Source organism: Geotrypetes seraphini, chromosome 3 (assembly GCF_902459505.1).
Source record: "Geotrypetes seraphini chromosome 3, aGeoSer1.1, whole genome shotgun sequence".
Taxonomy (NCBI): Eukaryota; Metazoa; Chordata; class Amphibia; order Gymnophiona; family Dermophiidae; genus Geotrypetes; species Geotrypetes seraphini.
Genome location: NC_047086.1, coordinates 44,123,369 through 44,135,885, shown reverse-complemented (window position 1 = coordinate 44,135,885; position 12,517 = coordinate 44,123,369). Strand labels below are relative to the sequence as shown.

At 46.6% G+C, this 12,517-nt stretch overlaps 1 protein-coding gene across 8 annotated transcripts in view; it reads right to left on the bottom strand.

Annotated features, from left to right (window-relative positions):
- The window catches only part of PHIP (pleckstrin homology domain interacting protein), a 603,903-nt gene that overhangs the window by 415,885 nt on the left and 175,501 nt on the right, over nucleotides 1–12,517 (bottom strand). For 7 of the 8 annotated variants that reach the window (XR_004538753.1, XM_033937025.1, XM_033937022.1 and 4 more), the window contains exon 12: nucleotides 5,299–5,397. Coding sequence is in view for 7 of the 8 variants with exons in the window: in XM_033937025.1 (XP_033792916.1) it covers nucleotides 5,299–5,397 (99 nt within the window). In the remaining variant the exon portion in view is untranslated. Of the gene's footprint in view, nucleotides 1–5,298; nucleotides 5,398–5,704; nucleotides 5,788–12,517 lie in introns of those variants that run through there. The other variant, XM_033937026.1, reaches the window with a different exon arrangement.

The following is a 12,517-nucleotide window of genomic DNA, read 5'->3' as shown; positions in this document are numbered from 1 at the left end:
AGGGCTTAAGGTCAGTCAGGCCAAAGGAGCATTAGGAAAGATTAGGTTCTTACCTTGCTAATCTTCTTTCTTGTAAACAGGAATGGTAGTCTTGACCAGCAGGTAAAATCTTCATTAGCTGCAAGGGTTGTACAGAGCCTACTGTTTTGTTTTCATGCTCCACTTCCCTTTACTCTGGGATGAGTTCCACACCCTCAGTCGGTACCAAAACGTCTAGTGAGTCCTAGAGTCCAATTCCAAACATAAGAGAGTGGTGCAGGGAAACTGCCTGAAACCACATAAATCTGTTCTGCTCTAAATACAAACATTAAACAACAAACTTCTTGGATGATGTGAAACGTTGATACCACCTTCGGCAAGAAAGAAGGAACAGTCCGTCAAAGAAACAGGAAACACCAACCTCTGTGATATGCAGGTAAGGGACCTTACATGACAAAGCTTGCAATTCGGAGACATGCATCGCAGAAGTGATGACAACCAGAAACACTGTCTTGATAGTCAAGTCCATTAGGATAGCATCCTGCAAGGGCTCAAACAGAGCCCTCGAGAACCCTTCCAACAAGATGTTCAGATTCTAGGAAAGACAGGGCTGGCAGACAGGGCCACAGCCTCAGAGCACCCCTGAAGTACCTGACAAACTCTGGGTAAGCAGAAAGAAAACATCTGGCATCCTGGGACCTAAAAAAGGAAATGCCAACCACTTGAACTTTCAGTGAGGAAACCACCAGCCCCATATCCAGACCTTCTTAAAGAAAGGACAGGACAGCAGATACCGAAGCCATGGCAGGATCCAGCTGCTCTTGCGGCACCAGCATTAGAAGGTATCCCATGCCTTGGTGTATGCCATGAATGTGGCAGGCTTCTTGACTTTCAAGAGTACATACAACCAGATCTGAATAGCCTTTCTAACTCAAAGCCGAGCACTCAAGAGCAATGCCATGAGACCAAAGTGCTCCATATCTCGCAGGATGATCGGACCTTGAGAGAGGAGTCCCAGGAATGGTTGAAGACACAGAGGGTGGTCGATCTGATGATACACTAGGTCCATGTACCAGGAGCATCGAGGCCAGTCCGGGGCCAACAGTATAACCCATCCCTGATGCCTGGCCACTCTTCTCAGGACCCTCCCTATCAAGGACCAGGAATGAAACACATACAGGAGTTCATCCATTAGCAAAGGTTGAACCAGCACATCGATCCTGGTGCTTCCATGCTCGTATCTGTGGCTGAAGAACTGCACTACTTTCTTGCTGCTCACCGTCACTATGAGATCAAACATAGGGCTGCCCCAACAATCAACGATGCTCTAAAATGCCTAAAGCGAGAGGGACCATTGTCCCTGGTCTAGAGTCTGCCTGCTGAGAAAGTGTGCCCACATGTTTTGTACTCCAGCAACGTGAGCCACAGTGATGGCCAGAACATGAGTCTCCACCCAGCAGAAGAGAGCTTTCACCTCCTTCTTGAGGCCGATACTCCAGGTGCCTCCTTGCTTGTTGACGTAAGCCACTACTGTTGCGTTGTCAGAAAACACTCTGACAACTTTGTTCAACAACCAGAGCTGAATCTGAATCAGCACAAACCAGATGGCTTGGAGCTCCAGCCTGATGATGGATCAACAAAGCAGTGATGGGGACCATTGCCCTTGCACTGCATTGTCCCTGTGCTCCCCAGCCCAGTAGGCTGGCATCCGTTATCAACGTGGTCTAAGAGTCAATCCTTAGAGGCATCCCTGAGGACAGTGATTGAGAGTGAAGCCAATAGTACATGCTGCTGCATGCTTCCATCGTCCAGGGCAATCAAACATGCAGAGGGTCCCTCTGCGAAGACCAGCAAGAGAGAAGTGTGCTGCAGGGGGTGCAAATGTGCTCTCACCCAAGGAACCACTTTTATTCAGGCTGCCATCGAGACCAGGAAAGCTAAAGATAATCCCAGGCAGACAGAGACTGATGTGCCAGGAGAGTAGATTTGGATCACAAGTTTCAGTCTGCAGGCTTCTGGAAGAAACACCCAGCCTGTCTCTGTTTCAAATCAGACACCCAGATACTCTAGGGACTGAATGGGCTGCAGCTGATCCAAAACACGGCGGTGCATCTGATCTTCGGCCTGAAAAAATCCGATCACATAACCCCATATTACAGAAAACTGCATTGGTTACCAATCGAGGCAAGAATCATCTTTAAATTTGGTTGCCTTTGCTACAAGACACTATTCGGCACCTCGCCCACCTACCTCCTGAATCACTTTGTCCTACAGGACAAAACGTTAATATTCTCATTCCCAACTCCCAAGAGATACCACTACAAAAGATTCCTTGATAGAACACTATCCTTCCAAGCAGGCATCTGGAACACCACCCTAAGTGACCTCCTCTTGAATTCCCCAATGTACTAAGCTCTCAGAGGAGCACTGAAAACCATTTATTCGACAAGTTCGTCTGATCCTCCAAGCCCCTCCACCCCTCTTTTCCTGCTTCTCTTCCCCCCCCTCTGCATCCATCTCCCCCTCTCTTTCCCTACCCCCTTACTTATATTGATACCTGTTCCCACAATCCCACTTTGTAACTATCCACTACTTTATACTGTCTAGAACCAAAAAGGTTCATTATCTACTTTTGTACTTTTCCGCTACTGTATACCGTCTTGAACTGAATAGGTATGATGGGATAGAAATAAAGCTTTATTATTATTGTTATTATTCTTCAGGATGACAATCCATCCCAGGCCTTGAAGGGTTGTCAAGACAGTCTGAACAGCTCTCTCTGATTTTAAGAAAGGTTTGGACAAGTTCCTGGAGGAAAAGTCCATAGTCTGTTGACAAAGACAGGGGGGAAGCCACTGCTTGCCCTGGATTGGTAGCATGGAATATTGCAATTCCTTGGGTTTTGGCCAGGTACTAGTGACCTGGACTGGCCACTGTGAGAACAGGCTACTGGACTTGATGGACCATTGGTCTGACCCAGTAAGGCTATTCTTATGTTATGTTCCTCCCACAAAGGCACCCTGATGAGCCAGTCATCCAAATAAGGGTGGACTAACCAACCTAGTTTGCAGAGGTGAGCCGCCACTACAACCATCACCTTGGTGAAAATCCAGGAGGCTGTAGCTATACCAAACGGGAGAGACTAGAATTGAAAGTGCTGCTTCAGTACATGAAACCGAAGGATGCACCCTGTGATCCAGAAATATTGGGATGTGGAGATATGCCTCCATCAAGTCCAGCACTACCAGAAACTCACCTGGCTGCACTGAAGTAATGACTAACCGGAGAGTCTCCATATCAAAAAAAGTCACTTTGAGAGCCACATTGACGAACTTGAGGTCCAGGATGGGCCTCAAATCCTCTGACTTTTCTTGGGCACAACAAAGTAAATGGAGTATCTGCCAAATCCCAAGTCTGTGGCTGGTACCCACTCAATCGCTTGAATGTCGAGCAACCTTTGGACAGTCGCCTGAACATGGGCTGCTTTCACGAACCAAGCAGAGAGATGACAAGAAAACTCATAGCCATCCCAGATGATTTTCAGGACTCATTAGTCAATCATGATAGCCTCCCAAGCTGTCAGGAAGTCCTGCAGCCTGCCTCCGATATTGCTCAGGGAGGATGGGGCCTAAAGTCATTGCAACTTCTTGAGCTGATCCCCTGGGAAGGAGGTGGAGCCCTAGGATTTTCTATTTCCGGAGAATCTCTGTTGTAGGCTCTGAAAGCACCTCCAGGATAAGGACCCAGAGGAGAAAAGGTAGGAACAGCAGGAGCTGAGAAAGGACCCAAGAGCTTGCCTTGTTGGTTAAAACTAAAAACTTTTGAAGAAGTTTGAGAACTTAGAATTTAAATTGGGAAAAATCCAGGATGGTCGCCACCAGGATTTCCTGCAGAAAAAAACAGCTTAACTCCACCGGAAAACCTCAAAAACCAGCAATTTTAGGATTTCTGGGGTGGGGTAACAAGGCTACAACAAAATATAACTTCAAAATCTACAATTTCAGAACCCACCCTAAACTGTCCTGTGGGCTGTGACACTTCTACTCACAGACCAGACGCTGGGAAAATGTGCTGCAACCTGCCACAGCTCTTCTCAGGGTAGCTGGAATTAGGAGAGGACCTCTGCCACCAGGAAAGCTGCCTCTTCTGGCTTCAGCTATCAGTTGGGCCACAGCTGGATTAAGCCTCAACCCCTGGGACCAGAAGACAAATGCAGCGAAGAGGTGGGGAGGAATGTGCAGCCGACACCACACCATCATGTACACTGCAAGAAACGCAATTTGTACCCGTTCAGCCTGCACTAGAACTCCAGATCAAGTCAAGGAGTGATCAAACGGTTCATAGACATAATCGCGGAAGACAAAAGCATGCGTCGACAACTGAGCGCAAGACGGAGGGGCGCACCAAAGAAAATTACTGTTTTTAGGGGCTCCGACGGGGGGGTTTTGTTGGGGAGCCCCCCCCACTTTACTTAATACAGATCACGGCGGCGTTGTGGAGGGTTGTAACCTCCCACATTTTACTGGAAACTTAACTTTTTCCCTAGAAACAGGGAAAAAGTGAAGTTTTCAGTAAAATGTGGGGGATTACAACCCATCAAACCCCCACAACGTGGCGCGACCTGTATTAAGTAAAGTGTGGGGGTTCCCCCCCACGCCCCCCCCCGTCGGAGCCCCTAAAAACAGTAATTTTCTTCGGCGCGCGCCTCCACGCTGCGCTCAATTGTCTGCGCGCGCCTTTGTCCCAGCGCGCTTCTGACCTGACACCGATCAGGTTCATAGACATAATCGCGGAAGACAAGACCTGACACCGATCAAACAGCAGGGGAAAGCCCTGGCTCCAAAGTTCAAGTAGGCTGTCTGAGCAAGTCTCCGCAGGATCCATCTGTCATCTGCAGACCCAAAGTCTGCTCCTCTCATTCAGGTTAAGCAGTCACTGAAGGTGAACAGGAACACAAAATCAAGCAAAAATAAAAACAACCAACATGAAAAACAAAAAAAAAGACTGAGCCAATCAGGTTGCTCCTGCAGGCTCGTTTGCAGAAGAAATAATAACTGATTGGGGACAGCAGGGAGAAGGAGACGGTACTGAAAACAGTAATCAGTATCTCCTGCAATGGACTCGCAGGAGCAGATGCAAGACTCTTGGTTCAGTATACCATCCCTACTGCACTGGAAATATAATTTATACTAGCTTAAAACAAATGGCTGACCCATGTGTATGGCTCCTTTGCAACCGATTATCATCAGAGAATGCCAGCTTAAAGCTGAAAACATATATACAAAATGTTTCTAATACAAACTACTTGCTAACTCTTACCCTGTTGGTCGAGTAGCCATATCTAGCAAAATGTTTCTCCATTCTCTTCGCTTGAACTGCCAGATGCGTGCTGTCCCATCACGACTTCCACTAACAAATCTTTAAAAATATAATAAAAAAGCAACAAATAAATAGAAATATTAACATCTAATAATTAAAATTATCATATGAAATTGATTATTAAGCAACCTTGAAGTCATTAGTCTATATGCATCTGCTATACTCCATGACCTATGACAGTGGTTCTACAGAAGTTACATTCCTGTTGCCTGTAACAATCAATCACAGTGATCTCCACCACTTTTGAGGTAGGAGCCATATTAGCCAAAAGATTAACATGAGAGCCAGAATCCGTGCTAGATAAAATTGTGTCCAGAACCCTGAGCACTATAGGAGAGAGTTCTTTCTCTCCAATCAAACACAGACCAGAAGCTCAGGTGCTTTCAGATTCTCTGTCTCTTAGTCCAGTGTTCTTCAACCTTTTTACACCTATGGACCGGCGGAAATAAAATAATTATTTCGTGGACCGGTAAACTAATAAGACTGAAATTTTTTAAAACCCCATTGTCGCCCCGTCCCCGCAAGCTCGGTCCCATTAACCATCTGATCCCATCCGCACTAGCCTCAAATAGTTATGCTTTTATATTGAACATATTTTATTAAAATATAAAAAGAAACAATATTCTGTACAATTGTCATTTTATAAATATAAATAATACAGGGCAAGGATCAACAAAACCCCCATCTCCCCTCCCCTTCACATATATCCCCTCTACTATCAAGAAAACTGAATAAGCCAAATTATTACAGAATGCTACACAAATATCATGCTAACAGAATACCGCAGTCACGCATGGCAGGAATGGTGTTAGGGGAGTACAACTAGGGCAACTGCCTCCTATTCAGAGAGAGACCTAAGCCAGCTGGAAGCTAAAGACACACTGCCTGGGCTTTGCACTCCCCAGTTATGGCTAACATCAGCTCTAGCAGGATACATATTTTAAATCTGATATATTCTAATCACAAGATAGAAATAAAATTTTTTTTTTCTATCTTTTGTCATCTCTGGTTTCTGCTTTCATCTTCTTTTCACTCTCTTCCATCCAGCGTCTGCCTCTTCCATCCACTATCTGCCCTCTACCCCTCCCTCTTCCATATGGAATCTGCGTTCTTTCTATGCCCCTCTCTCCTACACCACATCTAGCATCTTTGTCCCTCTTTCCTTATTTTTCATCTGATTCCCCTTCCCAGCATCAATCTCTTTCTACTTTGTCATTCCTCTGTCTCTCCCCTTTCCCTCATCTGATCTCTCCATTCCATCCTGACTCCTTCTCCTCCTCTAATCTCCCTGCCAGCTGTTTCCTTCCAATGTTCCTCCTCCCCTGTCCAGCAGTAACTTCTCCCTTTCTTCCTCCCCTTATCCAACAGTAACTCTTTTCCCTTCTACTTCTCCTCTGTCAGCAGTATCCCCTTCACCTCCCTTGTCCAGGAGTACCCCTTCTCCCTTTCCTCCTCTCCTTATCCAACAGTAACTCTCATCCCTTCCCTTTCCCTTCTCCCCTGTCAGCAGTACCTCCTTCCCCTCCCTTGTCCAGGAGTACCCCTTCTTTACCCCTTCTCCCTTCCCTCCTTCCCTCTCCAGCAAATGTTTCCTCTATGTAGGCTAGCAGCAGCTCTGTGTGCTTTTAACTTCGGCACACAGCTGCCCCTAAGTAGTATTTTAGCCATGGTTTCATGAGGCAGCCTTGGGGCCTCTAGTAGGCCGGCCCTCATCGCATCATCGAAGCGGGCCGACCTAGCAAAGGCCCTGAAGCTGTCTCATGAAACCGTGGCTAAAATACTGCTTAGGGGCAGCTGTGTGCTGAAGTTAAAAGCACACAGAGCTGCCGCTGCTTGTCTGGGGGTGCGGAGATAAAGGCTGGAGCAGGAGACATACACGGCAGGAGTCGGTGGTGGAAGGCAGGAGTGCCGGCATTGCGATGGCAACAGGAAGTTGCATGTCAGCCGACACTGGCACCTTTTGCTGCGGCAGGGACCCGAATCCTTCATGGACCGGCAAGATTTTTTTGCGGACCGGAGGTTGAAGAATTGTGCCTTAGTCTACTTTGTCTCTCCCAACCCATATTTCCACCCAAATCCTCTTCCAATTCATGCTTTACCTCAACTCTATCCCAATTATTCTCAATTTCCACCAGCTCTTCCCTCCCAGTCAGCCACCATCATCATGTTCACTATGCCTCCAAGTTGGGTTTCCATCTGACCTTTTCCAGAGTCTTCCTACAGGCACTGCCTCTGGACACATGTTCTGCTTTCTTCCAGCATCATGTGGCTCTCAGTGACCTTGAGCCATTTGATGTTTAAACTTCTTCACTGTTCGTACAGTCTCACAAAAAGAATATGAGAGATTGTATGCTGTATAACTCAAACTCATTGAGAACCATACAGTCCTGAAGGAAAACAGAGCTGATGTTCCGGATACAGTGTCAGCAGCAAGCCTCTGGACAAGGTGGGACAAAGTATGTATTCTGAGGATAGAGTTAGAGAGCCAGGCCTAAGGTCAATGGGGCTACCAGTGCCTGCTAGGCCTTGCAGTGAAGAATATACATTGTCTCTAAAAGCAGTTTCCACTCATTCCTCTGAGCCTTTCTCCTTATGCTGTTTCTAGTTACTCAGAAGGCATACAATAAAATCTTGTTGAAGTCATCTCTCCCCAAAAATACTCAAAAGCCATTCAAATTTAAGCTGAAAGGAAACAAAGGAAACTGTACTTCAAAGCATTTCTTCTTTAGAATCTAAAAGAGAATATTCTAATTTATAAAAATGCAAATAACAGAATTGGCTCAGTCAGGAAATATGGAGTTTGCTATCCAGACTATGGTCAATGTTTATAACTGATTTTTAAATAAGGATTTGGGCAGGTTTCTAAATGATGAGTCCATTTCCAATTAGAAGCCAGGGAAGTATAACAATCTCTTATTTTTAAAAAGTGAGCAACAGAAAAGTGATCTCTCCACACTATTATGTAAAAGTAACCCAGTTTAGCTCCTTGTCCCCGACAGTTATAAAAAAACAAATAAGCAGGGTGGAATTTATTTAAATCACTAGTCAGATAGACCTAATTTAAATAATTTACATCGATTAATATTTTATAAGATTTTTGCTGTGAAGCAGCAGCACATTACCTCTGCAGACAAATTCACAGTTTAGTGAAATGAAAAACTAAGCAACTGTGATATCTTCTAGATCAGTGTCACACAAACTTTTTCTGCCACAGCAGGAAGAGGAGAGTGTGACATAGTGGTTAGAGCTACAGCCTCAGCACCCTGAGGTTGTGGGTTCAAACCTCCCACTGCTCCATGTGGCCATGGGCAAGTCCTCCACTTCCCCAGGTACATTAGATATATTGTGAGCCCACTGGGACAGAGAGGGAAAAAGCTTGAAGGACCTGTATATAAACTGCTAAGAGTGAAATTGTATAACTACAAAAAGGCAGCATACATGTCCCAATCCCATTTCCCATCACGTCAATGCACATGCTCAGAGGCCCTGTAGACACAGCCCTGAGCTCAGGGATCTTCCAAAACCTGGACAAACTGCCAGGTTTTGGAAATCTCTCCATCGCCAGTTGGGCAGAGATGAGAAGAGGCGCCAGTGCTGACAGACTCGTCTCTTTCACAGCACACCTGGAATCTCGTCAAGGCACACTATTCTACCACAGCATATAAAGCAGTTACTTACCGTAATAGTTGTTATCCAGGGACAGCAGGCAGCTATTCTCACATATGCGTGACATCATCCACGGAGCCTGGATACCGACAGCCTCGCAAGCAGACTTGCTTGTAGAAACTCAGAAGTTTCTAATCTGCCGCACCGCGCATGCGCGAGTGCCTTTCCATCCAGCACAGGGCGAGTCTCCTCAGTTCAGATAGCTAGCAAAGAAGCCAACCAGGGAAGGTGGGAGGGTTATGAGAATAGCTGCCTGCTGTCCCTGGATAACAACTGTTACGGTAAGTAACTGTGCTTTATCCCAGGACAACCAGGCATCCTATTCTCACATATGGGTGACCTCCAAGCTAATCAGAATGGGATGGTGGGAATGTTGGCAACTTATGAGAATAGATTTTGTAATATTCTTTGGCCAAAATGGTCATCCCGTCTGGAGAAAACATCCAGACAATAGTGAGAAGTGAAAGTATGAACTGAGGACCAAGTGGCAGCTTTGCAAATTTCCTCAAAAGCAGTGGATCTTAGGAAAGCTACTGAAGCCGCCACTGCTCTGACTTTATGAGCTGTGACTCGACTCTGTAGATGCAGTCCAGCCTGGGCATAGCAGAAAGAGATACAAGCAGCCATCCAGTTGGAGATGGTAAGCTTAGAATTTGAATGTCCCAACTTGTTTGGATTGAAGGAGACAAAAAGTTGAGGAGCAGTCTGTGAGGTTTGGTACATTCCAAGCAGAAGGCCAAAGCACATTTACAGTCCAGAATATGAAGAGCTGATTCTCTAGGGTGAGAATGAGGCCTTAGAAAAAACACTGGAAGTACAATGGATTGGTTGAGATGAAATTCCGAAACCACTTTAGGCAAGAATTTAGGATGAGTACGAAGAGCCATCTTGTCATGATGGAAAACAGTGAAAGGTGGATCAGCAACTAAAGCTTGCAGCTCACTGACTCTTCGAGCAGATGTGAGGGCAATGAGAAACACGACTTTCCAAGTGACATATTTCAGATGAGCCGTAGACATTGGTTCAAATGGAGGCTTCATCAATTGAGCAAGAACAACATTGAGATCCCAAACTACTGGAGGTGGTTTGAGAGGAGGTTTGACATTGAAAAGTCCTTTCATAAATTTGGAAACCACCGGATAAGCAGAGAAGGGTTTCCCTTCAATAGGCTGGTGGAAAGCAGCAATTGCACTGAGATAGACTCGGATCAATGTAGACTTGAGGCTAGAGGTGGATAAGTGCAAAATATAATCTAGAACACAACATAAGCAGGAATCTTGAGGCTCCTTATCATGAGAGATGCACCACATAGAAAATCTAGTCCATTTTTGGTGGTAGCACTGTCTAGTGACAGGCTTTCTAGAAGCCTTCAAAATGTCTCATACAGGTTGAGAAAACTGAAGAAGAGTTATGTTTAGAGGTACCAAGCTGTCAGGTGCATAGACTGCGGGTTAGGATGAAGTAGAGATTAGAGAATGACACGGGGAAAAAATCTGTCCCCGTCACCGCCCCGTCACCGGCCCACCATCCTCTGCACCGCCCCGTCACCGCCGTTCCCTTCACCGCCCCGTCACCGTCGCCGCCATCCCTTTCACCGCCCCGTCACCGCCACTGCCATCCCATTCACCGCCCCGTCACCGTCCCCGCTGCATCCATATAAGCCTTAGTACTGTAATATTTAGCTTATTCCTTTCTTATAAATCAAAGTTCCTGCTGCTGAACTAGAGAAAGAGATGTTCAGCTGGCAGGGCTTTGTTTATAAATTTTTATCAACACAACTAATATACTATTTTATCCTAAAGCAAAAAATAAATAAATAAATATAATTTTTTTTTCTACCTTTGTTGTCTGGTTTCTGCTTTCCACATCTTCTCATTGAATTCCTTCCATCCACTGTGTGTCTTCTCTCTGCGTCTTCCATTTGCTGTTACTGTGCCTCTCCCTTAACCCCCCCCCCCCCCATTGGTCTAGCACCCATCTTCTTCCCTCCGCTCCCGCATAGTCTGGCATCTGTCTTCTTCCCACTCTGTCTTCCACATTTCCCTTGGGGGTCTGTTCCTCTCCACCCTCCTTCAATGTCTGTTCTATTCCTTTCCACCACCACCCTTCCCTCCCTCCTTTACCATCTGTTCCTTTCTACTAGCCTTCAGCTCCTCTCGCGTGGCCTATCTACCTTCCTTCCTCTTATTTTCATGGCACGTTACAATGTAATTTGTGCAAGCCACTGGAGCCTGCAAGCTCGGTCCCTGTCCCATCCCCACAAACCATCTCGCTTCTGTGCTCCTATTTTCTCCATTTCTAATATCTCCCCTATGTATCTGTCATTGCCCCCCCCTGTATCCATATACCATCCCCATGGCATGTCCCCTTTATGTCTCTGTCCCTATGCCCCATGCACATAATTTCCCCTCTTTCTGTTACCTTCCTGTGTCCAGATTTCCCCTATCTTCCTCTTCCATACCAGTGTGTCTCTTCTTTTCAACCCCATCTAGCTTTTTTCCCTCTTTCTTCCCCCCCCCCTGCTTCTAGCATCTGGCTCACCTGCCAGTCTTTCCCTTTCTTTCCTGCTGTGGGTTTTTCTTTCCGACTTCATCCCCTTGGCCCAGAATCCTTTTCCCTTTCACTCCCTCCTTCCAATTTGAGCCGGGAACACTAGCGATCGCACGGTCCCCGCAGCCACTACCTGCCTGCCCAATCGATCCTAGTGTTTAGCCAGCTCTCTCCCTTCTCCTCACCTTAGTTTATAGGTTTTCTTTTTCGGCGACCTGCACGCTTTCCCAAAGAGCCGCGCACGCGCTGCTGCTCAGTGTTCAATCTTCTGCTCTGCTGCAACTTCCTGTTTCCGGTTGCGTCAGAGCAGAAGTTCGAAACTGAGCAGCAGCAGGTGCGCGGCTCTCTGATAGCGTGCGTGTCACCGAAAAAGAAAACCTACAAACTAAGGTGAGGAGAAGGGAGAGAGCTGGCTAAACACTAGAATCGATTGGGCAGGCGGGTGTGAGCTGCGGGAACCGCGCGATCCTTCATGCCTCACTGCGGGGACAAGACCATTCACCGCCCCGCGGGCGGTGAATGGCCTTGTCCCCGTCGCCGCAGCGACTGCTAGTTTTCTTCCCCGTTTTCGGCAGGTGACCCGCGGCTAAAATGAGGTGGCCGCGGGTAAACCGCCACTGTGTCATTCTCTAGTAGAGATCCTCGACTCTATGTAGCAGAGACAGGAAAATTGCTAGAAGGTATGGCTCCCTGCTGCTGAACTGAAGTAGAAGGGATTACCACGGTTGTCTCGGCCACCGAAGAGCAATCAGAATCATGGTGGCATGAGCGTTCTTCAACTTGACAAGTCTTGAGAATGAGAGCGAACAGAGGAAATGCATACAGGAAGAGATTCGTCCATTCCAGTAGGAAAGCATCTGCCTCGAGGCGATGAGAATATATTCTGGAGCAGCACTGAGGCAGTTTGTGGTTGTGGGGAACTGCAAAGAGATCTATCTGGGGC